We start from the raw sequence: 26,461 nt of genomic DNA on the forward strand, positions 1-26,461 counted from the left end.
CCCTGAATACCAGTGTAATTTTGTAGTCGATCTAGGAGTATTTTATGATCTATAGTGTCAAACGCAGCACTGAGATCAAGTAACACTAGCATTGAGACACAGCCTTGGTCAGAAGCTAGAAGCAAGTCGTTTGTAATTTTAACGAGTGCAGTTTCTGTGCTATGATGAGACCTGAATCCTGACTGAAATTTTTCATAGATAGAGTTTTTTTGGAAGAAGGAGCACAATTGGACCGACACCACTTTTTCTAGTATTTTAGACATAAATGGAAGATTTGAAATGGGTCTGTAATTTGCTAATACGTTTGGATCTAATTGTGGTTTCTTAATGAGAGGCTTAATAACTACTAGCTTGAACGGTCGTGGGACGTGACCTAGAGATAAAGACGAGTTGATAATATTGAGAAGAGGCTCTTCTGCTACAGGTAACAGTTCTTTCAGTTATATAAAATAATAACATTAAAAGTATCTTTTCTGTGTTGTACTGAAGGACAATATGCTTTTGTTACAAAGGTTACTTGTGGCTGAAAACTGAAATAATCAAATATTAAAAAAAAAATAGATAGAGGGTCTTCAGTGGGTCTTCTTTGTGATGTCACATAATGTCACATGATACCATCATGTGATATGCTTTAAAATGTTTTTTTTTTTGTTGTTGTTGTTTTATCGTTGTTATACTCAATGACATTCATGAAGCACAAAAGTCCAGACAAATATTATTCAAGTTTTAAAATATTTTTCAGTACGTTGTGCATTGTTCTATATATTGCTACAGACACTAGCACAATTATGCCATGGGTGTTCATTTATATTTTTAGGGTGAATTTCTACATTTTAAAAACACTTTTGGCATTAGATTTTTAATCCGGATGGTGACACTGAATGACATTTTGACAATTTAGAGCTCAATTACCCCCATTAATTTAATAGTTTGCAACACAAATAATTCTGGGTCAAAAGAAGGGTTAGAGTTACGTGATTTAATATTATATTTACACATATTTATCTTTTTTTGTTAAATTAATGGCCTTCGGACACCAAATTTAGACATCTCATACCCTAATACTGTGAAATATTATTACAATTTAAAAAATGTTTTTCATTTCAATATGCTCCGATGGCATAGATGGGAGAATTAAGTTAAACATGTTGTGCAGTAAGCACTGTACTAATTTAACTTCTCCGCACAAACACTTGGATATGCGCATAATATTTGTGCACATTTATCTATGTAAACGTTAGCTTAAACGGCCATGTAAAGCATTTTAAATGTCATGTTTGAGGTGGCATGTCAGCAGTCATTCTTTACCCTCTCGAAATGTTCCCGCATTTTGGATTTTTTTCCTATCGTATTACCGCATGGATCAGCCATGTTAACGATCTGTCACTGTGTGACTTCTGTGGAGTTTTATATATTTTTTTGTGACTATAAACGACTAATTAAAATGTAGTCGTCCAAACCTCTTCTCGTCGACTAATGTTTATTAGGGGGCAGCCCTAATATTTTTGAGGAAACCATGATACAATTTTTTTTTTAGGATACTAAGATGAATGAACTTTGAAATGGAAATCCTTTGCAATATTATAGAAGTCTTTACTGTCACTTTTGATCAATTTAATGCATATAAATTTCTTGAAAAAAAAAAACAACCAAACAAAACAAAAAAATGTACTGACTCCAAAGTTTTAAACGGTAGTGTATTATTAGGTATAATATAACATTAGCCTAACACTGATTCAACGCTGTCTTTCATTTAGCTGCCACTGTTGTACTTTGTTTCTTTAGGACTAACTTCCTGTTCAATTGCAGAGAGCTTACTAAAGCCAGAAGCGAATCTGACCATTCATGCACGAAACAAGGGATGCTCATAATTAACTGGTTAACCGTTAACCGACAGCAAGAACTGACTAATTAATCCAGTTATTTAAACTTTTTAAAAGTCATTTAAGTAATTTTTCAAGATATTTTAAAACATTTGCTGCATGGTTAAATATGCTACACATAATAAAAATGTGTTTTTGAGAGGAAAAAAAAGATGTATATAAGTCGCAATTTATTATTACATTCAGAAATAATGTAAAATACAGGTAAATAATGCGAAATGTTTACAAAATGATAAACGCTATTGCTACAGGCTATTTTAGTTCCACTTAATTTAAAGCGAAACTGAAATGGAAACCGCCTTTGGCATGAATCCAAATGTTTCCGTATTCACAATGTATTTGGATGATAAACTATTATGTATGTAAACTAAGCTTTGTACTTCACAAAACTTCTACTTGCATTCCAATATCCATGTAATTCACATATACAAAAATGTGCTTGGCAATTTTTTTTTTTGCATGGTAAAAATGTGCTAACCCTAACACCACAGTGGGCCGGTGGTCACGCTGAATGCCACAGATTGTACTACGGACTATTTAAATTGAGAAGTATAACTTTTTATGTGTTGGTTGACTATGTTATTTTGATAATGAATAGGCTGTGATGTCAAGTTTGCAATGCTAGAACTGATGTGTGTGTGTGTGTGTGTGTGTGTGTGTGTGTGTGTGTGTGTGTGTGTGTGTGTGTGTGCGTGTGTGCGCGACTCTGTACATGTGAGGCGCCTGCATGATTACTTGGATTTTTTCATTATAACAGTGGAAACAACTTAAATACTCTGTCATTTATGGTCATACAGATAAGAGTAAAACATTATTCAAAACTGTAAAGGATTAAATTTTTTTGTGTACACTCACAGGAAAAAACAAAACGTTGTGCTTTTGTAAAGTAAAGAAAACAAATGGGATGCGCTTTCTGCCGTCTTTGTTTCCTTTCTGTAAACTTGTTTGTGAAGCGTGTCACAAAAACGAACCGAAACTCAGCATATAGCCTACTATTTGTCGGACAGTTTTTTTTCTTTTATTTCAATAATCTGTTAATCATTTAAGTGAAATGCATTTCACGTATAGACCTATATATAATTATATTCTGTTTTTCCTCCTTTCAGAAGCGCTGCAGGTGCATGATGTGACGATGTGTGAATCCTCATGTTCTGTTGTTTATGCTGCTATTTGCGCAATCAAAACTAACCCCCTAGAAAACTAATTTTGATATTTTTAATGGGTTACAGATACTTATCCATTCTAATTTAATTTATTTCTAATTTAACATAATCATGTCTGCTAGCGGTTAATGATTGGTTAACGAGCACTGGTTGTCGGTCACGAAAAAACCCCAAATTAACTTCCCTACATGTACTGTAACCATTTTTTACCACGAGTGAGAACAGGGGTTTAACTCTTATTTTGAGGTTCTTGAATGTCATCTGGAAGGATGATGGTTACGCTTTGAACATGTCTTGCGCACACACACCTGCTTGCACTTTGCACACAGGTGACAGATGTTGCCGCTGAATGTTCCTAATGAAAAACTCTCTTCTCACTCACTCCTTATTGCTCCCTCTCCTCCTTTCCTTCCTCTCCTCATTTCTCTCTCTGGCTCTGTCATTCCTTTTACACCATGATTCTAGCACAGCAATCTTCCAAATGGATTCTATTTTCTGCCTAATTTGGCAAATGTTTTGTCTCAGTAGAACTGGAGTGTAGAGTGAACTTGGGGGTGGGTGTCAAACTGTAGGGCCTTGTACCATGATGAGTGTGCTTTCCAGAATCAGTGCTCAAAACTGTATAAATAGATTTTACTGGTGAATGGAGTTATTTAAGATATGCTACTTAGTGTAACCTGGTTTTGGACACAGCATCAGGATTCTGTTCAGTATAATGTAACAGTTGGTTCCGGTCCTCTTTTGGCACTTTTGGCCCTGTTGGACTTTTAGAACACTCTCAGTATTCTATTTCATTTGTCCACTAATGGTGGAATTAAAACAATTGTATCTTAAGAATTTTAAACTAATTTAACTTCAAAACATACAAGCAAGTAGCAAATAATAAAGAGGAGCAATAAAACATGAAAAGCAATAAACAAAGAGTGCTCTCAGTATTTAAGATTATCTGAACGTTTTCTTTCTCATGTTTACTGTCATTTGATTGTTACATCATAGACAGCGGGAGATCTAATAAGTTGCATTCATGCACGGATCTCTTTTGAAATATAATAAGTAATGCGGTTTGTCATGTGAATTTAATCCCTTAAGACTAGTGATCGACCGATATTGATTTTTTTAGAACCGATACAAATACCGATAATTTGTGTTTATGTGCCCAATAACCGATATGCAGAACCGATATTTATTTACTATTATGCTTCTGTTTTTGACACGATTACAACACCACTGAACTGAACAAACAGATAGAACAAATAGAAAACAAAACAAATATTATTTAAAAAGCATCAGCAGCAATACTAATGTTAACAATAAGCAAAATAAATGTAGAATGTCTCATGTTTTCAAATGGAGAAAATAAATTTAAAACAGGAGTCATATCAACTTTGCAGAAATGTAATACTTCTTTTTAAACTACAGTTTTAGTAGATTTATAAGCTGTTTAATAGGCTAAAGAGTGAAGAATAATTGGCTGGATAATGTTAAATAACTGAATAATATTCTCTGGAATATTGTAATATAACAAACAAAACAATGTATTTTATTGCATTTCTCAACTGGTATGTTATATCAGAATTATTAATAATGTTTTTGTCGTTCTCGATTATGAAATATCTGCTGACAAAGCACTGTTTATCTATGCATTTACACAGTACTATACTCAAACTGTGATCGCTCACAGAAATAATAAATTATTGATTTCCGTAGAGTTGTGTTTACTTGGATGTTTATTAGCGAATTAATGGTTATATAGTAAATTTTTATTTAATTACATGTTTTAAACAACTGAATCTTGTTAAAAGTAACATGTGGTGGCCATGCTGGAGCATTTCGTGGGCATCAACCCGCTGAGTGACAGCAAAATGCAGACGACTTCACGAGACTAATGATGAGCAAAGACAACAGACAGAGAATTAAATTTAGCGCTTTTATTTCCAACATGTGCTCATTCATGGCTGTATTATTTAATTTATGCAAAGTTACATCTTTATTGGGACAGGACTTGATGGATTATCATACGTGACTCTGTGAGCTTGTCTCTATTTCTTAGAGACAAGCTGCAAAAACTAGCTACATTTCAGGCATTTATGTAACACATCTAATTTGCGCATTAATGGCTGTTATGTTAATTAACAGCAAAGCAGGTAAGTATACTTTACCTGTGCACGCCGCTCTCTAGTCTCCCCTCAGATGCGCTGTAATGGCGATCCTGCGCACAATTCTCAAAACACCCACAAGATGGCGCCGTTTATTGGTAAATCTGATATTACAAAACCGATATCCAATTATGGTAAAATGCTTAAATATTGGGGAAAATATCGGTAAATCGATATAGATCGGTCGAGCTCTACTTAAGACATAACTGGCTGTGTTTAGGCTACAGTAATTTTGCATCATAACACCATTTTGAGACGCAAGTACATTAAACCACTTAACGTTATTCGGAGTCGTGCAAAGATTATTTTACGGAAGCTTCGACTGGTGTATGTGTGTGAGGAACTGGAATCAAGCAGAAATTCTGAAATTCTCAGAATCTATCCAGAATCGTTGGAGAGAGAATCGCGATGCATCGATGGATCAATTTTTTTTTTTCTTCTTTTTTCTCCCACTCCTACTAAATACATAAGTTTGCAGAATTATAGCTTGATTGGAAAAATGCACAGTAAGCACAAGTCATACTTATCTTGATTAATCTTCAAAACTTTATTAGGGGCGCAGTTTTTTGTGGTGGAAATGACGCTTTAAAATCATGATTTGAATGGCAATTGAAAAATTAATATAAATGATCACTTATCAGTTAATTTTATTTATTAATATAAATGAGCATTATCCACACAATGAATATTGATGTGGTTTATTTCACTCAAGATTATCATCTTTTGAATCTAGTGTATCTATTGGAAGGATATCATATATATACACCAACTTTAAATGAAAACAAAAAAATATTACTACTTAAAAATGATGACAATCTATACAAAGAGTGAAATAAATAACACCAATTTTTATTGTGTGAATTAATGATCATCGTTTGACTTTTTTTTTTTTTTTGACCGTAAAAAGTAACTTAATAATTGCATGTATTTAGTCTAAAATGTATGATATTATCATATTGAGGTAGAAACATAAGAGCAAATGAAAAATAATTAGCAAAGCTGCTGTTCGTAATGTTTCAAGCAATAGATAGTCATATGCTTTTGATCTGATATAACTGGATTGCAAGGTTATGAGATGCATTATGTGAATGTTCGGCTAAAGAGATGTCTTTTAATCTAGATTTAAACTGGGAGAGTGTGTCTGAGCCCCAAACATGATCATTAAGGTTATTCCAGAGTTTAGGAGTCAAATGTGAAAACGCTCCCCCTCCTTTATACCAAAAGTCCAGAGTTTTGTGACCTTAAAGAGCATGATGGATTGTAGGGCAATAGAAGATCAGTTAAATACACAGGAGCTGAACCATTTAGCGCCTTATAGGTCAGTAGCATCACAGATCCCACTAGATCACACTCACAGCCTCGCTGTTGTTCTGAATATCGGTTGCTTTTGTAGAAAACTTTAATTGGCCTCGCAACATTCCTTGTTGTACCACCCTTAAGGTGACTTATGCCTGTGGGCGATTCACAGCTGCACCAATATTACATACAACAGCACATTCGCTCCTGTGATATTGCTTAACTATCCGTTAGATATGTGTAGAGGCCAGTTAGAGGAGCATCATGGATGGCAAGTTTGAAGGTAGTGATTGGAAAATGGGTGAAATGAACCCTGCGGGTGGTTTGTGCATTTCCATTTTTGCACAAAATTTCCCTTATTGAGCAAATTAGAATAATGCACATAATTCTAGGATTGACTAAAAGACAAATCTCTCCGGGGAGCCCTCAGCGGGAACAGACCTCTGCACTCCGGCAGTCAGTGATTTGTGCGCTGACAACTGTAGTTAAGCTGAATGGCTCAGTAGAGAGTGTGTGGAGTCTCTAAAGGTAGAAATAGGGTGCCGCACTCTCCGTGAGATGAGGGGGAGGCCACTGTATATGATTCCACTGGAAATCAAAGGGGTCAAACCACAGCTTTTACCACAGCTGGGCACCTCAAATTAGACATGCTTCCAAACCAACATTAATTCCCTGCAATTCATCTTCAGATTGCATGCTTGCCCACTGCTACAGCACTGACAAATATGTCTGAGCTGAAAAAAAAAAAAGTTTTTATGTGTGTGTGTCAGTGGTAAATCGCCACAAAATGCCTTTTCTCAGCATCTCGTCACATATCCGTAAGGAACACTTCTTCTCTCAATATGGATATAATGAGATATTGTAAATGCTTTTATAGCTGGGCTAAATATTAGCATCCTCCCCCAGGCTGACATTTGCTTTTTGTATGAATCATACACTGGCTGCTCTTTTATTTCTCCTTTCATTGTTTCTCAAAAAAGATAAAGGGACTTTTCCATTATACTGTCCATAGGTGATACAAGTCGACTTGCACATTCTGTGTGCGGTCGTCCGCCGGCACCTAGAAAATTGGAGTAAATATGGATATTTTTCTTACAAAAATACATCGCTTTGCTTCAGAAGGCCTTTATTAATGGAGTCGTATGGGTTAATTTTTTATGGATGGATGCATTATTTTTGCCTTCAAAACATGGCCCCCCAATTCACAACCATATATCTCCTATTGTGTTCGTCTAAAAGAAGATAGTCATATACAACTAGTTTGGCATTAGGGTGAGTAAATCATGGGATAATTTTCATATTTGGGTGAACTATCCCTTTAATTATAGCAGATTAATGTAGTCATTTTCCCATATTTCCTATTTACTTTATATAATTTTTTGACTGGGAGTTCCTATGTAGCAAACACAACCACATATCAACACTCTAGCAACTGCATACTGTAGCAGTGTAATAACACTAGCCAGAACACTTGAGCAGTGTGCTTGAAATGTCGGCATGAAAGTTGCGATAGTCTTTTCTTCCCTGTTGTGACGTATATCCATGTGAAACAGCTTCTTGAACAAGAAAAAATGTAGGGCAGGACTTGATTTTGTCCATCTGGAATTGATTGGATTGTTATAGTTTGTTATTGCTGTGATCTCATGTGATTGACAGGTTGTCCCGCCCACATCATCAGAGAAGAGAAGGGATGGAGAGGAAGTTATTTTGATTAAAGATTACAAGGGCAATTAATTAAAAAAGAAATAAATAATGATGTGCATGGATAAATTGTTTAAAATAAGCACTGCAATATTCCATAAAAAATAAGAATTGTCAATTTTGATTTCATGGTGACATTTAACAGCTCAGAACATCTTAACAACCACTCAGAACATCATAGGAACTGTATAATAAAAGCCTGGAAATGGCCCACTTGAGTATCACGTCAGAATTTTGCCTCTCACTTTTTCTTAACATCTAGATTGCAATTAATGAATGAATATTAACCATTGAGAGTGAACTGCAGGTGAAATTCAATTAAAAAATTTTCAACACTTGCAACATTTATTTTTGAGGATGTTGTTTTGCTTGATTGGGCTAATTCCAGAATTTCTTGACATGTTGCCATGAGCTTTCATTTTAATTATGGTTGGTTTTATTTTAGTCAAGAAAGAGTTTTCAGTGAGAGCTGGATTCCCTCAAACACTTTTTCGTAGAATTAATTTGCGATTATTGAGGGGGAAGTGATTGCTCTTTAGAGGATGATTTGTTGCCATAAATATGTATGCTAATGAGACCGCCTCTATGGGATTATGATAGCTTTAATACACCGTCAGTTTGTCATTTTGATTTCCTTTAGTTAAGGCCATAAAACCTCTCTTGTGTGCGCGTGTATGTGTGGCTCAATGTGTTCATCATTCTGTGTGTCTTAATATGACTGTGGCAGCTTCTTTGAAATATCTTCCTGATTAATATGTTTAGAGAATTTCAGGGTTTAATCATAAATAAGATTTGCATTAAGCAGTTGCTATCAAGCTAATTTGTAAAGAGAATTATATTAAACTTTATAAAGCCTCAACATCCTATATTTATGAACGCGCCAAACCAGACTGAACTCAAACAAAGCACAAGCTATTAAAGATAATGGCCACGAGTGAAACTGTAATGGCCTGCTGCTTGTGACTAAGCCTTATTTGTTATTCTGCTCACTCTCATCTTTAGCACCCAAGACCTGCTAATGTGATTTTTACAGTCATTCCGCTTTTCACATGTCTGTTCTCCCAGTGCACTATGGGACGGAGCAGCGACCCTTTAGTTATTGTTCTGGATCATGGATCGCATGGATTGTTTTTCATTAACCTGTTTGGCTATGTGTGGTCTTAGCATGACCCAAAAAACAAAACCGTTGTTAATGAACACATAACGAATGAACTCTCGTTTGTAGTTTATATGGAAATGTTTACATTACATAACATCATATCGATTATACAGCAATGGCACATTAAATGGATCAAAAGTGAGAGTAAAGACATTGATAATGTACTTTGTCACTGTTACTATTGTTAGAGGCTTTAAGCTGTTGCATGAACAGGACAGTTCGAAAGTTACATTGTCGAAATTTGCAATAGGCTGTAGAACACAGCTACTAAGACATGAAAAATCGGAAGGCCATTTGTGTTGTTTTGACATCTAGTTTGCATGCATGATATTTTTCAGGTGGTGATTGCACTGACACTGTGACAGCAGTATTCTCAGAACAGCCTGGGTTTGACACTGTCAGTGTGGCCTTGCAGGTGCTAACGTGCTGTCAGAATCTAACCTCTCATGAGATTCTGTTACTAAAGCCAGACGTACAGAGTCTCTTCTCTGCATCCCCGGTGGACTCGCTGCTGTCTGTTCAAGAGACTTAACTGTGCCGCTACTCTGTGATCAGAGGTCTTGCTTGGGTAAATCGAGCGAGGCTCCTCTGTCCTGCTCTGAAGGAGAAAGCGAGGCGTGAAAATAGCATCCCTCTCCTCATATTTCCTTCCTACTCTTCCTTGTGTTGTTGTCCCTGCAAAGCACTTTTACACAGGCACTTGTGTCTGTCTGACTACGGCGCCATGGGAGACCTGGTTTATCACAGATGCAAATAATAATGAGGCTAACAAGAGCGAAATATCACATAGATATTCATCACTTTATCCAGTGACATTTTATGCATTTTATCTTTTCAGGTGTACATTCGAATTCTGGACAATGAGTGGAATGTGTACCGGCGCTATGCTGAGTTCAGGACACTGCACAATTACCTGCGACCGCAATTCCCACAAGTCGACACGTTCAATTTCCCACCTAAAAAAGCCATCGGCAACAAGGTATGTACAGAAGTTTTTCTCTATAATGGCAGGTTCTTTTTCTTTTCATTTTTCACATCCTTCCATTGCTTGACTGAACTCAAAACATAAATTTGATACATTTATATTAAAATATTTTATCTGTTTTTGTTTATTCATTTAATTAATTGATCATATATGTACTTATTTTTCTTTTATTATTGATATTCTACTTAAACATCTTATTATTTTTCTTCTGAGACCTGATTTTCTGACTGCTACTCCTCCTAGAGCTTTAATGCTAAAAGCACCAAACTTGCCACAGACCTTGGTCCTAGTGTCTAGTTAGTTGCTATTTCTATTTAGACAGATCAGATGTACAGTTTATTTTATATTAATTTTTTAAACTCAACATTTTTCCATAGACTAACATTGACAGATCAAAAATGCACCCTCTAGAGGAACAGTACCGTCCACTGGAGGAAGCCAGTTAAAGGCGCTCTAAGCGATCCTGGGCGGAGTAACTTCCTGTTGACGTTCGAAGTGGTGTCAAACAAAACAGAGGCTAGCAAGACCCTCCCTCCTCCTCCTCCTCCCCGCCTCCCCTCCATGCTTCCTGAAACAGTCATGAACGCGCATTTAAAATCATTCTTGTCTGTTATTGGCTGGAGCGTGTTTATTATGTTTAGTGGTCCAGGCTGCACCAGTTTGTTTTTATTGCCATTTTCGGAGCTTGTGGCGACTACAGAGACCGTGTTTTTTTACAGTGTGTTCAGGGGACAGGCAGCTAGCGGATAGTGAGGAAATGTTTCCTGTATGTGACAAAAAATGTTTTGGCCTAAAAACAAGTGACATCACTTAGAGCACCTTTAAGAAATAATCTTGTTTTCAGCCCAGTCAAATGACAAATAATGTTACAAAGAGAGCGCTTCACAAGATGTTTGTTTATATCAACTGGAAATATTGATCAGATGACGTCTTACACAGTTGATGGGTAAGTTCATCACTGTTGTAAACTAATTCGATCATACATTGTGCAGATGAGCCCTTGCTTTCGTTTTGTCCTTATGTTTGTCATTTGCATGTGTATTGTAACCTTTTTAAATAAAACATTCCAGCGATTCGACAACATCATATCACATAAACGCATTAAGAGTTACATTTAGTAAATGCAAGCTGTTTTGATAATATATAGAGACTGCCCGTCTCTAAACTCGAGTGCTCACAGCAGTGCATCCTCTCTATCTACATCATTCACATGTGTTTCTTAACCTTTCTAAATAATACCTTTTAGCGATTCGACACGAATCTATCACAAGAAAGCATTACAGAGGTTTATTTACATTTTGGATTAGGGTTTTGAGTAAAACAAACACGGCTCGCGTCTCTAATGAGGCTCGCGAGCCCTTTCGGTTTTGTTCGTCCATTCTTGCTTCATCTTGTCCAAAATACATGGCGAATCTCATTCAAGCGAGCACAAGAATGCATCAAAGAGCTTCTTTGTTTGTATGACTGTGTTAATGATAGGTGACATCTCTAAAGAGGCTCGTCGTGTCGCCGGCGCCGTTGCTGCTTCCAGCATGAGCGGATGAAGTTGAATTAAAATACACTGAAATTCACTAGAAATGTTTATAATAGCTATACTTTGAATTTTAACTCCTGCTATTGACTGAATTTTACATCATTTATGATACAACGCTTCCCCGCCAATCAGTGCGTTAACACGCACCCTCATAATACGATTATAATGGGTTTTTGGCAATATTGTGATTAAACTTTACCTCATGTAAACGCAATACTTTGATCAAACAAATGCGATTAAGCTCATAATCGTAGTAACTGTAATCACTAGTTGGTGTACGCCGATTTTAATCACGATAAACATGCATGCAATCACCTTTATAGCATTATTTCCGCTCTAACCAATGTGCGCATGTGCTCGGATGTACATTGATGCCGTGTGTCTTTCACACAACTTCATGAATTAATTTTCTGACATTATTCTGAAGTTTTCTCTTCACCAAATTTCTAAACTCTGTCAACATAACTCGCCGGGCAGTCTTTACTCTAAAATCTTCATCAAGACGGCGCGAAGAATGCGACAAAAGCAAACCCAGCAATGCAACATTCATCACAGTGGTGTATAATATCTAGTATAATCAGAGTAATGAAAATTGCATGTAAACTGGAATGAGAAGTTCTACTCATGTCATGTAAACATCTTACTGCAATTAAGACTCTGATTAGTAGAAATAATCACATTATTGGTGCACATGTAAACGTAGTGCTTTTACTGTTATACGGTAGGGGATGCTATTTTGCATCTTCTGAAAGAGTAGGGAAGCTCCAGATCAAAACACAGGGGGAAAAGGAGCAGAAACAAGTGTTAAAAGCATTGCTTATGCATGTTGTAGTCTTTGGGGGAAAAATGTGATTTTCTCAGCTTTTTGTTAAAAATATTGCTTTTTTATTAAAAAAGCCACATTCAATTGTTAATAAAAAAAAAAAAAAAAAAAAAAAGAATGCATGAAGCTTGAATAAAACTTCCATTTCCAATTCCATCCAAATTCACACTTATGAATCCATTTAGAATTTTGCACAACCCCGTACTGCATCTAAAGCAGCAAGACAAGGTGCATTTGCACAGACTGTTTAATCCGACATAAATGTATTTTCAAAAGAATCACAGTTGTGGGAAACAATGTATCTTACACTTGAAAGTTGATTTTTGATTCTGTGCACAGCTGGCAGAAAACATTGGCAACAGAAAGGTTTGTAGGCCACCACATTTAAACTTGTTAAATGACAGTAATCCAGAAATATGAGAAGAAAACATCTCAGCACAGCAAAAATAAATAAATAAATAAATAAAATAAAGGGAATGCTATAGAAAAGAGAGCTAGAGCTAAAAAAAACACTTTCCATCAGCACCACTATCACCACCTGCTACTACCCAACGCTAGTGGCCGGGGCCTCAGATTTGAGGGTTTTTTCACAAAGCTAGTTTTTCAATAAAAATATTGCAGAGTGATGTTTTGAAATCTGCAGAGGATTTTTAGAAGTTGCAATGCTGTAATCTACAATTTTCGACTACTACTTTAGCACTACCTGGTGTGTTCTCTGACAGACTTGACAATTTTGGTGGCCATTTTTTGTACCACAACTTCAGCTCTATCACAAGTAATCTTGCTGCTTTGGGGAGTGTTGACACTTTTTTTCCTAGCCTTTCATCTACAAGGCTGCTGTGCGGCGTGTATAAGGGTCGAGATTGCTGTCATGTGGTCCTGCCCTCTGCTCCAGTGTCCAATCAGCATCATCAGCGGGGCAGCACTGTATGCGTTAATGAGGATGGGCCACTCTGACAGCACTCAGATTCCCCACCTGTCTTTTCATTTTCCTCCCTTTTCCCCCCGTGCTCATCCAGGGGCAGGTAATTGGCTTGTGGCACAGCTTCCTCTTGCTGCCTGTGATTTTTGAGAGTGCGCCAGGCAGAGCCACTGGCCCCCGCGTGGCCCTTCAAAGGTAGACTTTTTAGAGCGTGAAAGACGGACCTGATTTACCGAGACCCAGACAGGCCCTGCCAGTCTGCGTCCCATCTCAAGGACGGCCAATCAAAAGAGTCAATCAACCCTAGGGCTGGCGTGAAGACAGCATGCTTTGTACCTGCTCTGAGCACATTAGTTTTGCACTACCAGCAGTCGGTTGTTGGTCTGGACTTCAAAAATGAGTTATTTTAACCCCGTGCCACATTTTGCCATCTTGCTCTCAACATATCACCAAGGAGTGGAAAACAGCTGAGCAGTTGTCAATTAGGAAACATGTCTGAGTCTGTCCTCCAGTAACTTGCTCGGCTCGGTGATAAGAAGTTTCTGACGTCTCAGGGAAATGCGTGATCCAGATTCGAGTTTCGTTTTGCTGGTGTGCAGAAGCTGCACACATACACAGGGCAGAAGGAGCTTCTCTGTTCTCGTTTTTCAGAGCCGAGAGCTGCTAACCGCCTTCCGCTGAAGTTTTTGCTGAAACTTTGACATGCAAATTCAACTGGAGTGTGGAAACCCTCAGGGTTCAGTTAGAACAAGAAAGCTGTGAGAAAAGGGTGCGTAGATAGCAGGCTTTTAAAGTTGAAATGGCTGCAACTGCGGAGGGTTTTGATGGCGACAGGGCTTTTGTTGGTAATCATTGGCCCGTTGAGATTAGCTGTCATGTAATCGTTAATTCCATTATTATTTTGCAGGAGCTTGGTGGTGGTTTGTTAAAAAGGGTTCCGTTTTCTTTCTTTGCTATACGCGCCATTGCACACGTATGCACGTATGATATCTGATCTTCCACAGTCCTGCGTTTTTAGGGCGAGAATTTGAGAGTACTCAAACAGGGACTGTAGAATCATTCTTTCTGGATCCATTTGTGTGGGTAAATCAAAAGTTAGCCAGGTGTCTCAGATTAATTAAGTGACTTCTTCATATCATGTTGCTATAGGTGGATGGATATTTAGACACTATAATATTCAAAGTAGGCTTATTTTTATTTAAATGGATAGTTCTGTCTTTAATTACTCACCATCATGTCGTTCCAAACCTGTAAGACCTTCGTTCATATTCGGAACACAAATTAAGATGTTTTTGATCAAATCTGATGGCTCAGTGATGCCTCCATTGACAGCAAGATAATTAACACTTTCAAATGCCCAGAAAGCTACTAAAGACGTATTTAAAAGTTCATGTAAGTACAATGGTTTAACCTTAATGTTATGAAGCGACGAGAGTACTTTTTTGTGCGGCAAAAAAATAACGCATGTATCAAACTGCCAGTCACATGAACCATTGAAATTTTTAAATCCTTATGAAATGACGAAGCTTCATTTACTAAATTCATGTGACTTTGGCAGTTTGATACACGCTCTGAACTACTGATTCTAAAGTGAGAGAGTGAGAAATTAATAATTTTATTCAGCAAGGATACATCAAATGGATCAAAAGTATTATGTTTTTCACAAAAATATTAAGCACTACAACTGTTTGATAATTGATAACATTGATAATAATAACTTTTAACATTACATTACATTACATTACTTTTCTTAATTGGCATATTACAGTGAATGAACGATCATGTGACTTTGAAAAGTGAAAACTGCTTCAAATTCTGCTGAAAATTCAGCTTTGTCATCACAGGTGTAAATTACATTTTAATTTACAATTAACCTTCTTCCTTTACATGCTTTGGTCAGCTCAATAATAATTAATGAAATTGTATAAGCCTATTGTTTATTTTAAAGAATTAAAAGTGCAGTTTCATGACAATCCTTGTATTGTTCAACTGGTTGAAGTTGATATGGGATTTAGAAAGTAATTAGTAATAAGTAATAAGTAATCCAATACTTTTTAGAGAGAGTATTTAGTACAGTAATCTAATTATACTGTTGAAGATGTAATTAGTAGCTAATAATTAATTACTTTTTTTTAGAGTAACTTACCGAACACTGATTGCATATACATCATATAACTGCATTCTCTCTTTCTCATTAAACAAAGTTGCTTAATGTCTCTTGATGGTTCATCCTGTAATTATGCTTGAACTGAAATTTAACTTTAAACCGTGCAATATAGTTGTGCCCTGAATCTCTGCCACTAGTTACACTACAAGATTAATGATGAGAAAATGCAAATAATGCCTCGGTTGGGGAAACCCTTACAACCATTTGGAAATGTGTGCTCCTGATCATCTGAACTTGCTGGATGAAATGAAGGGCTTGTTTTATTTGCATCTGTGAGTCTCTCATTGCTAGTCTCATCATTCATCTTGAGACAGCAGCTTGTGTAATTACCCGCTCAGACCTTTCATGTGTCTCACTTTCACTTTTTTCCATCTTTAAGTGAATCAAATAGATTTGATGCTTTGGTGATTTCACATAAGTTCCAACCAATGCAATGATATGAATGTAGATTTTTACACTTTTTTGGCCTTTTCATCATACACCAGCTATTAAAGTATAGTGTGAATTCTTAGAAAAGTAATAGCATAAAAATATGAATGCAAAAGATTTCTTGCATCTTCCATGCATTATGTTAGTGCGTGTATAATATCTTCCTGTCTCTGAGAGTGTAACTTTATTATATTTCTTCTGTGATTGTCTTGAAGCTCTCTGTGTTTTGGGATGGATTGTGGATTTGGTTTATTGTTGTGTCCATGCCTCCATCTGCTTGGGCCATGTCAGGCCCCTGGCTGCTCAGCCATACTGACAGCTCCTAAACAGCTGATTTGTCAAAGGCTCGCAGGGCAAACATGCTAAACACTCCCCAGCCTACCCATCAAATGTGTCCTGACTACCAAGCAGAGCTACGCTGAGCCCAGCCAACCACAGGAAGAATGATGACATCAAAGAGAGGCGACTGTCAGCATTCCAGTCAAACTGTCACCTCATAAGCTCCTCAGCTGTGTTTAGATTATTTTTATAGCTGAGGTTTTTATCAGGATCACATTTACAGACTTCATTTTGAGGCTGCATTTTCTTGTTCACGCTTCAGGACTTTAAAGGGGAGTAAATCTTAAGGGACTTGTCTTAGACAGTAATTGAGAGATCATGGAAAGTAGCCAGTGTTATCCTGTTGAAAACTCTTGGGATGAGTAGTCATATTCCCAGTGAGACAGGTAGAGGGTCTTTGGATCAAACTCTCAGGGCTCAAGGATGGTCCAGTGGTTCATGGCTAGGATAATAGAGAGTTGCCTGGGTGGAGGGTGAACCAACTCCAGGGTAAGGCTAAGGAGATGCACTTCCTGAAAATGAAAATGAAAATTTGATGTTTATCTGCTTACCCCCAGGGCATCCAAGATGTAGGTGACTTTGTTTCTTCAGTAGAACACAAATGATGATTTTTAACTCCAACCGTTGCGGTCTGTCAGCCGTATAATGCGTGTCAATAGGAACTCCATCTATAAGAGTCAAAAAAACATGTACAGACAAATCCAAATGAAACCCTGCGGCTCGTGACGACACATTGATGTCCTAAGACACGAAACGATTGGTTTGTGCGAGAAACCATAATCATTTTTTACCTCTATGAAACTCCACTATGTCCAACTGCCCTCCACATCCGGTTAGTGAGGTCTGAACGCGCTCTGACAACGGAAATGATGTCTCGCACTCACTGAAGCAAAGCGCAAGACATCACTTCCGTTGTCAGAGCGCGTTCAGACCTCACTAACCGGATGTGGAGGGCAGTTGGACATAGTGGTGTTTTAGAGGTAAAAAATTATATAAATAATGTTCGGTTTCTCGCACAAACCGATCGTTTCGTGTCTTAGGACATCAATGTGTCGTCACGAGCCGTAGGGTTTAATTTGGATTTGTCTGTGCATGTTTTTTTGGCTCTTATAGATGGAGTTCCTATTGACACGCATTATACGGCTGACAGACCGCAGCGGTTGGAGTTAAAAATCATCATTTGTGTTCTACTGAAGAAACAAAGTCACCTGCATCTTGGATGCCCTGGAGGTAAACAGATAAACATCAAATTTTCATTTTTGGGTGAACTATCGCTTTAAACATGTCTGATTGGCCATTGTGTTCAAGAACTCAACAGATATGTTTGTGATTGGCTACATTGCTCAACACCTCAAAATCACAATGTAAAAAGAAAACTTTAATGCTCTTGAGAGCAAACACCAAATCTGTTTTGCCAATTTGCCATTATTACATAGAAAACTAAGCCTTGCCCAGCCTTGCACATGCTTCTGCCTATGGTTGCCTGCCTTAAACATTTGGTTTTCTAACACGTTTTTAACATTGATTTTTTGTTTAAATTATATGAATACCTCAGGTAAAAAATATTTAGCTGGCTGTTGTTGTTTTGACTGTTATTTTTGTGGATACAGCCACAAAAACGGCATTAAAAACACATTATTTGCTGCGTGTTTTTTTTTTTTTTTTTTTTTTTTTTTTTGAAGAAATGAATATTTAATTAACTTAATGTAATAATAGTTAATAGTATCAATCGTTCGTATATTAATGTGATTATATAAAAATTTTATTTTCCAAATCAAATATTCCTTTCTTTCTAAAATGTAACTACTATAATTATAATAATAATGATAATAATTAATTTGTTGTTGTTGTTGATTTTTTTTAAATCAAATTCTTTTCTTTATAAAATTGAAACTTTTTTTTATCACTTTTATTAAAATTTATTTTTATTTAAATATTTTATAAAATAAAATAATAATAATTTTACAATATTATATTAAATTATTGTTTTGTAATATAACAATATAATCTTATGTCTATGTCACTCACCACAGAGTTTTAGCCTTCTTGTATCTATCCATGCATTTGTCTTTGGTTTCAGATTGCTCTTTTCCACTCATTTGAGTGTTCGTTCAAGTGACTGTGTCATTTTGTGTGCATTTGTGTGCTTGTGCAGTAGGTTTATTTCATCCACTCATAGGTAGAGAGACTGATGGGGGGATTTGGTGAGGCCTATTGCAGTCTGGGGATTGGCTGTTTAGAGGTTGTCAGTACAGAGATAATGTGCACATCCTCCCCAGGCACCGGGCTCACTGTCCCTGCTCTGAGCTGATAGCCTCGCAGCAAAATAGGAGAATGCCAGTGTAATACCTGCTCACTGTTCTCACATATGTAGACAGATAAGTGTTGCACTTTTGCCTGGGTGTTTCGTAGTAAAAGTACATGTTGATCTTTTGTATCATAATAATATACTTCCTTGTCATACGTTTGACCCAGCTCTGTTCTGTGTATTAAGAACATAGTGCTAGAGACTGTTTAATTGAATCATTTATTTATTCTGCCTTTATGAGTCATTGCCAATTAATTACTACTTGCCTTTCTACAGCAGTAAAGTTACAGTTATTATAGTACACTTGTCACAGGGACAATATTAAGTAATATAAGTGCTTTTCTTAAGGGCACAATGATGTTAGTTCATTGATCACTGCTTACAGGATTCAAACCTACGATCTTTAACTTCTCTAGCTATATATTATTACCACTAAACCATACCACTCCCAACTTACAAGTAAAGAGATTGTGATTTATAGAGACATAAACAGTCATAAAAATGGTCACATAAAGAAAAGCATGAGAACTTTTTTGTGCTAAAGTACTTGGCACGCCAGGGTGCACAGACTTTGTTTTCTAGTGGTGAGTGCGAGTAAGTGAGCTGAACTGACTGAATATATAAAAACAAATGACCACATTTGACATGCACAATAATATTCCAATATGAATACAAAATTAGCCATATTCCTTTTATGCATCATGTAATTGTCCTATAAAATGCAGTCTACTGTATTTATTTACATAATCAGTCATTTTATTGAAAGAAACTAAAGCTTTTATTCTTTAAGGATCCATTAAATTCATCAAAAGTGACAGTTTAGACATTTATAATGTTACAAAAGATTTCTATTTCAAATAAATGCTGTCCTTTTGAACTTTCTATTATTCAAATCAGGATATCAGAATGATTTGAAGGATCATGTGACACTGAAGACTGAAGTAATGGCTGCTGAAAATTAGGCTTTGTCATCGCATGAATAAATTACATTGTTATATCCATTACGTACACTTATATTACATACAAAATATACAAAATATGTTAATAAATATAATAATGTTAAGATAGAAAAAAATATATATTGTAATTATATTTCATATTATTACTGTTAATATGGAGGAGACTGTTAAACAGTCTTGGCATAAGAGTGGATATGAATGCAAATGAGTGGTTTGATTAAGTTATTCAAAATGTAGAGTAATAAATGGCTATAGTGACATAGAAGAGAATAATAGTGTGAAAAGAGCATACATGTCTTAATTTATTCAAAATACACTAAATTCCGTGTATGCAGAAATATAAATACCTGTACCCTCTATTGAACATGTAAACCTATTTTCAGAGTAAAGGCTTAAGGAGAATATGGACTTTAATCTAAAAATGTGTATGTAAATGAATTAATCTAGCTCTGATTGTGAATAATCACTGATTAGAATAATGTTTTATAAAAGAGCAAAACTGGGAACTCTAGCTGTACTCTTTCGCAGAGGACCTTGCTAACGTCACATTATGAAGGAATAACCTTTATCTAGATTATCTGTGCACTCACATTTTCCTCATATTGTTCATCACATCTCTTGTCTCCAGGGGGAACAATCGCAGACCTCTGACCGTCCCTATGACCCACATTTACCATGATTTAAATGAGCAAATGTTCATGTTTTTTTCACGCTTTGGTGCATACAGTGTGATATTCACCGCAGCTGGGATGCACAGATGTACAGAGAAATGATACTGTACTATATAGCCACAGGCCAGAATGAGAGCAGAGATTCAGAGGTACTTTTAGGGAATACTTAGATGTTGCACAGACCATGTTCGAAGAGAGGTGCTGCAATAATGTAAAATATGTGAATAATAATGCGTTTTTGAACATTATGAGAGTATGAGAACCTGTTCTAGACCCCAAAACCAAAATCAAAAAAGGCCTAATAGGTCCTTATTAAAGGGTTACTTCACCCAAAAATGAAAATTCTGTCATTAATTACTCACCCTCATGTCATTCCACACCCGTAAGAACTTTGTTCATCTTCAGAACACAAATTAAGATATTTTTGATAAAATCCGATGGCTCAGTGACGCCTCCATTGACAGCAAGATAATTAACACTTGTAGATGCCCAGAAAGCTACTAAAAAATATTTAAAACAGTTAATGTGACTACAGTGGTTCAACCTTAATGTTATTAAGTGACAAGAATACTTTTTGTGCAGCAAAAAAGCAAAATAATGTCTTTATTCAACAATGTCTAGTGATGGGCGATTTTCAAAACACTGCTTCACAAAGCTTCGAAGCTTTACGAATCTTTTGTTTCAAATCAGTGGTTCAGAGTGTGTATCAAACTGCCAAAGTTACGCCGCCCAGTGGTTCGAAACACTTATGACACAACGAAGCCTCATTTACCGAAATCACGTGACTTTGGCAGTTTGATACATGCTCCAACCACTGATTCGAAACAAAAGATTCATAAAGCTTCGAAGCTTCATGAAGCAGTGTTTTGAAATCACCCATCATATTTTGTATAATATACATAGTTTTGTATATTGCAAAAAAAATTACAGCATATGGATTTAGAACAACATGGGGGTCAGAAAATAATGAACATTTGTTGGATTTAATTTTTATTTTTGTATGATCTGTTCTTTTAATCATTTGAATCATTTGTTTCTAGCTCAAGACTTGAGTGGAGGCTCCTGACCCACCTTCTGCTGTGTGTTGAATTATTCACTGACTCTCTGCAGGTCCTCGTACATTTACTGACCCATTTGTTCTCATCACTGGCCTTTCCCAACACCTGGTTTGAGACATTAGTATCCATATTTTCCTGAGTGCAGGAGACTGGAAGGTTCTTTATGGTTCATAACACATGGTCATTATGGTACCGGCTACCTGCATATATTATTGATTTCCCACCATTTGGCTTAAACAAAAGGTTGAGGGAGGCACAGAATATAGAAGACAGTCTGTTGTCTCTTCGGGCTTCTTGGGCGCAGCTTTAATTGAACTCCACATTATCTTTGCATTAAAGATGACAGCCCCAGGAGGATCTGCCTTGTTCTCATTAATGCAGTGTTTGCCATTTCTGCTTTCACTAGTCAAAGTGAATAAATTATGACTCCTGCATTTTGTATGCATATGCAACATGCCTGATTCGTGCACTGTTTTTTTTTCTTGTGCCAAAAAGCACAAGAAATGTGCAGAGAACACACAGTAAACCATTAAACAAAAAATGGAAAATACAAAAATAAAATCTAATTCAAAATCTATGTAAAACCTATAATAGTATCTCACTGATACTAAAATAACACAGGTTCTTATGAAAACTTTATCATTAAAATGATATTACTGGGCCAGACTGACTAAACAAGGTAAATTAGCTTGAGACCGCAACCCCATAAAAGACCTGATGGGAGTGGAAAGTTCTGCGGATGATCTACTGACAACGCACAAATGAAAGTTTGAAATCGCCCACATTCACTATTCCCTACTTTAGTCCACTAATATAGTCCACTTGAAGAAGTGAAGAAAAACGAGTGAGTGAGTTCGGACACTGAGTGCGCCGGAAGGGATGTCGCTTTTGCGTAGCTTCGTGCGTGCAGTTTAATAATCAACAGCAAACTGGCAGCTCCAGTAGTAATGAAAAGATTTATCTTGAGCTCTGTCATGAAAACTAGCATGCATAAACCTTAATTAAACAATTTATTAATCAAGTGAAAATGAATTTATACCTGTATCATATTATGCTGTAACCATATTGGGAAGTGGATGGATGGGTGATTCAGCTGTGGGCGCCATCCTCTGGTCAGATGCAGGAATTTATTCAGCATGCGGCGTGAGACTCAGAGTGCATTGTGGGTATTTTCTAGCTGTTGAGTGTACATCGGTTGTACACTTGTTATTGCGGTGCGTTGCGGGATTGAATGAATGCACTCGTTAACATCCACTATGGTTTCGGACACCACTACAAATGGCTATCCCCTCAAATAGTGCCCTATTTAAGAGTATAGGGAGCACAAGTTAAGGCATGCTCTTTTGGGTGTTAAATAATGGCGCAAATACCAGTAAATTGACCTTAGTAAATTCCATTCCATGATTTATATAAATACTAAGGGCCCTATAATACACCCGGCGCAATGCGATGCAAGGCGCAGCGCAAGTGTGTTTGCTAGTTTGCGTCCGGCGCCGTTCGCGTTTTCCCGTTCAGCGTCACATCCTTAAATTAGTGGGCGTGGGGCATGGGCGTGCTGGTCTAAAAAAGAGGTGTGTTCAAGTGGATTGCCGGCGCATTGCTATTTTAAGGAGCTGAAAATAGACTGCGCCATAGACCAACTCAAACCTGGTCTAAAGTCTAAAGTCAATGGCGCAATATATTTTTGTTAGAGCGCGTTGGTAGAAACTGCGCCTCTGGGCGTGTCCACAGTGCGCGTTGACTTTGCTTATTACACACAGGGATGCGCATTACACAAACATGCCAAATATTAAAAACAAAAGGATTACAGTGTAAAAGAATATTATTGTGTAGGCTACATAAATATAAAAATGTACTGATGAATAGTCATTGCGTGTATTAGAATTAGGCTACCTATTTTCAATTCAGCCTATTACTACTTATAATGATGAACGAAATTGGCTAATTAATTGAACAATCGTGCCAATACACACACATATATATTAACTGACTCTTCGCGCACGAGCAGATTGGTTTCTTCGCTTGAAAAGCGTTCAGCTTTTCCGCCAACAAATTCCGCCATGTAAATAGCAATCCGCCATGGCGCGAGCGCATCTCGCTCTTAAAGGGAATGGGAGATGACGCTCTGATTGGTTTATTGAACGTTACGCCCATTACTCATTAAGAGAATAGGGACAACCCATTTCAAAAATGCGCCCCGGCACACGGACCGTTTTTCCGTCGTTAAAATGGCAAAAGTGGATTTGGACACGCCCTGAGTGCACCTGCGCTGTGCGCTTTACACTTTGCGTTTAGATCGTTAAAATAGGGCCCTAAATTTTGTGTCTGAAAGGTAAACTCAATCAAATGCATATGCAATAAGGTCGGCCACAAAAATAACTCTCCATGCTTTTTCATTGTTAATTTTCAATTGCATGTCTTTATTATATCCTGGCAATAGTTTTTTTTTTTTTTTTTTATGCCAAAAGAGGGTTTGCCCTGACATTAAATCTGGCCCTAAAGCCCTGGGTATACTTTGTTTTTTACGTGTATGCTATTGTACATGCACAGTCGAACGCACAGCCTTGCAAAGCATACTTCATTCGCCTTGTATGCACGCACAGGTGTTTGACGCATACCCGTCTTTGAGCAATCTCTACGAGTTACAACCCTTGTAAACATCTTTGCATTCTTTCATGCTAGAGTTGTACAAATGAGGGTACTTTCTAACCTCTTCTCACAATCTCTCGTCTATGTAGCCAACATTGTCGCTGTAGCTTGCATGCGTTCCGGTTTGTTCTGTTTATGCAGTTTTTCTTTGACTACCTTGTGAATCGACGCTCCCAGAGCACGGTTGCCACCATATGGATAAACTAATTACTGCAAAAACAATTACATGCGCGTGTGCAACATGGTTACAAAAAACTAGTGGTGCACGTACTCTTCTGACGATGAAATTCGCACCACGCACTCTACGCTGACCCCGCTTATGCATAAAAAGTGAACTATACTTTGGGCTTAAGTGTGTTGTTTTCTAATCTTCACTTTAATAAATTAGCTTTTGTGTACTTTGTAAATTTGTTGATTTTTCTTTTATTTCAATTCAGTAAATTCCAGTTAACTTTCCTGTGGGGCGTGGCCAAGTCAGTTAAAATTCTTTAATTCTGAAATTTGTACAGTCTTGTTTTTGTAGCATGGCGCTTGCAATGACAAGGACAAAAAATTAATTCCCAAATAACACAATTACAAAATATATACCCTGAATACAAGTTGTTTTGGATAAAACCATCTTGAGCATCCATAAATCACCTCTCACATCATGCCTGGTAAGTTACTACAGGCATGCTTTAAGTGTTTGGTTATCTTGAAGAAAATCAAATTTGTCGGTTGCTACTGCTTTACTAGAGAATCAAAAGGATTCAAGCTAGAGTAAATATGTACCATCAGTTTTTATTTGTAGGATGAATGAGGTTATTTCCCCATTCAAAAAGCAATGTACAACCACTTTTACAGCAACCTTCAGTGGGAGGGTCAGCATGATAAATCACCTCTTTCAGTCATAACTGTTTAATTTTCAGAGAGAGTGTGATGGGTTGTGCTGTACCAACTTGAATCAACCTCACACTTTGTCATTTTGACGACGTGTCTCCTTCATTCAAATCTGCACACATGTCATGCTGCACATGTGATTGTACAAAAACGAACGCAAACACAACTCGCTGTGTGGTACCAGCTAGTCCAGCTAGTCCAGACAATAGCCTGTGAAGATGGAGAAGCACTCCAGCAAGTCTTTATTGGCTATAATGGCAATGTCTGGGAGTGATTTTCTCTCTCTCACTGCCTGTCGCTTTCAGACACAGACGATCAGCAGAACTGTGCTTTGAGGAATTTGGAGAGGAGCCTGTCGTTTATGGAAAGAAACAAAATTGGCCCAAAGACAGAAGCCTGAGAAAATAATTTGCAGAGAAACATTTTCATTCTCTTAAGAGATTGTGAAGCACTTTGTTGATTTTGCCACAAGTTGTTTGCGTGAATTGCAGGCGGGTGTTTGTTTTAACAGATCGTCTGAAGGTCCTACTGAAGCTGCACGCATAAACAGCTTAAAACATCAGTTATTAGATGCACTTGCCATAAGAGCATGTGTGCATGTGCTTGGCTTGTTTATCAAGGTGTTTGGTCCTTAAGGGTCCCTTGGTGAAAAGGTGTTTTCAGTATCTTGTTATCCTGATAGAATCCAATTAGTAGCATAATACATCCTCAAACTAGGAATGTGTTAGAAAGGGTTTGGGTTTCTTCTCTTTCTGTCTCTCTCTCTCTCTCTCTCTCTCTCTCTCTCTCTCTCTCTCTCTCTCTTACAGACACATCACACAATCTCTATTCAAGGAAACTGTACCATATTTGAGCCAGTTTATCCTGTTCGGTGTAGTTGCGTGCATTAATTAGCTTATTCATCGTTGTTCAAATGTTTAGGGTCAGCAAGTATGCATTAAAATGATCAAATGTGACATTAAAGACATTTATAATGTTACAAAAGATTTATATTTAAAATAAATGCTACTCTTTTGAAATTTAAATTAATCAAAGAATCTTGAAAAAGTTAGCATATTATATATAATATATATATATATATATATATAATATATATATGTATATATATATATAATAAAAATAAAATTAATAATAATAAAAAAACAAAGATATGACATCCAAAGTATGTAAGGTAGTACAACTAGATCTCTTTTATTGAATCCAAAAGGTTTTAATTATATTTTGCTACATATAAAGGTATTTTAAAGATTTTGAAGTGTCAAAAGGTCATTCGGTTTAAACATCCAAAGGCCAATGCTGCCATTAATTTTTGATTAAAATATCTTAAAATGTAATAAATTTGTATATTTTTTATTCTGGCAATTTTGTAACATCATATAT

At 36.8% G+C, this 26,461-nt stretch overlaps 1 protein-coding gene across 11 annotated transcripts in view; it reads left to right on the top strand.

The window, feature by feature from the left end:
- snx29 (sorting nexin 29) overlaps nt 1–26,461 on the top strand; it is a 212,957-nt gene that overhangs the window by 100,093 nt on the left and 86,403 nt on the right. For all 11 annotated transcript variants that reach the window (XR_010892595.1, XR_010892593.1, XR_010892594.1 and 8 more), the window contains exon 19: nt 10,197–10,337. Coding sequence is in view for 8 of the 11 variants with exons in the window: in XM_067368585.1 (XP_067224686.1) it covers nt 10,197–10,337 (141 nt within the window). In the remaining 3 variants the exon portion in view is untranslated. The remainder of the gene's footprint in view (nt 1–10,196; nt 10,338–26,461) is intronic.

This window comes from Chanodichthys erythropterus, chromosome 19 (assembly GCF_024489055.1).
Source record: "Chanodichthys erythropterus isolate Z2021 chromosome 19, ASM2448905v1, whole genome shotgun sequence".
Lineage (NCBI taxonomy): Eukaryota > Metazoa > Chordata > Actinopteri > Cypriniformes > Xenocyprididae > Chanodichthys > Chanodichthys erythropterus.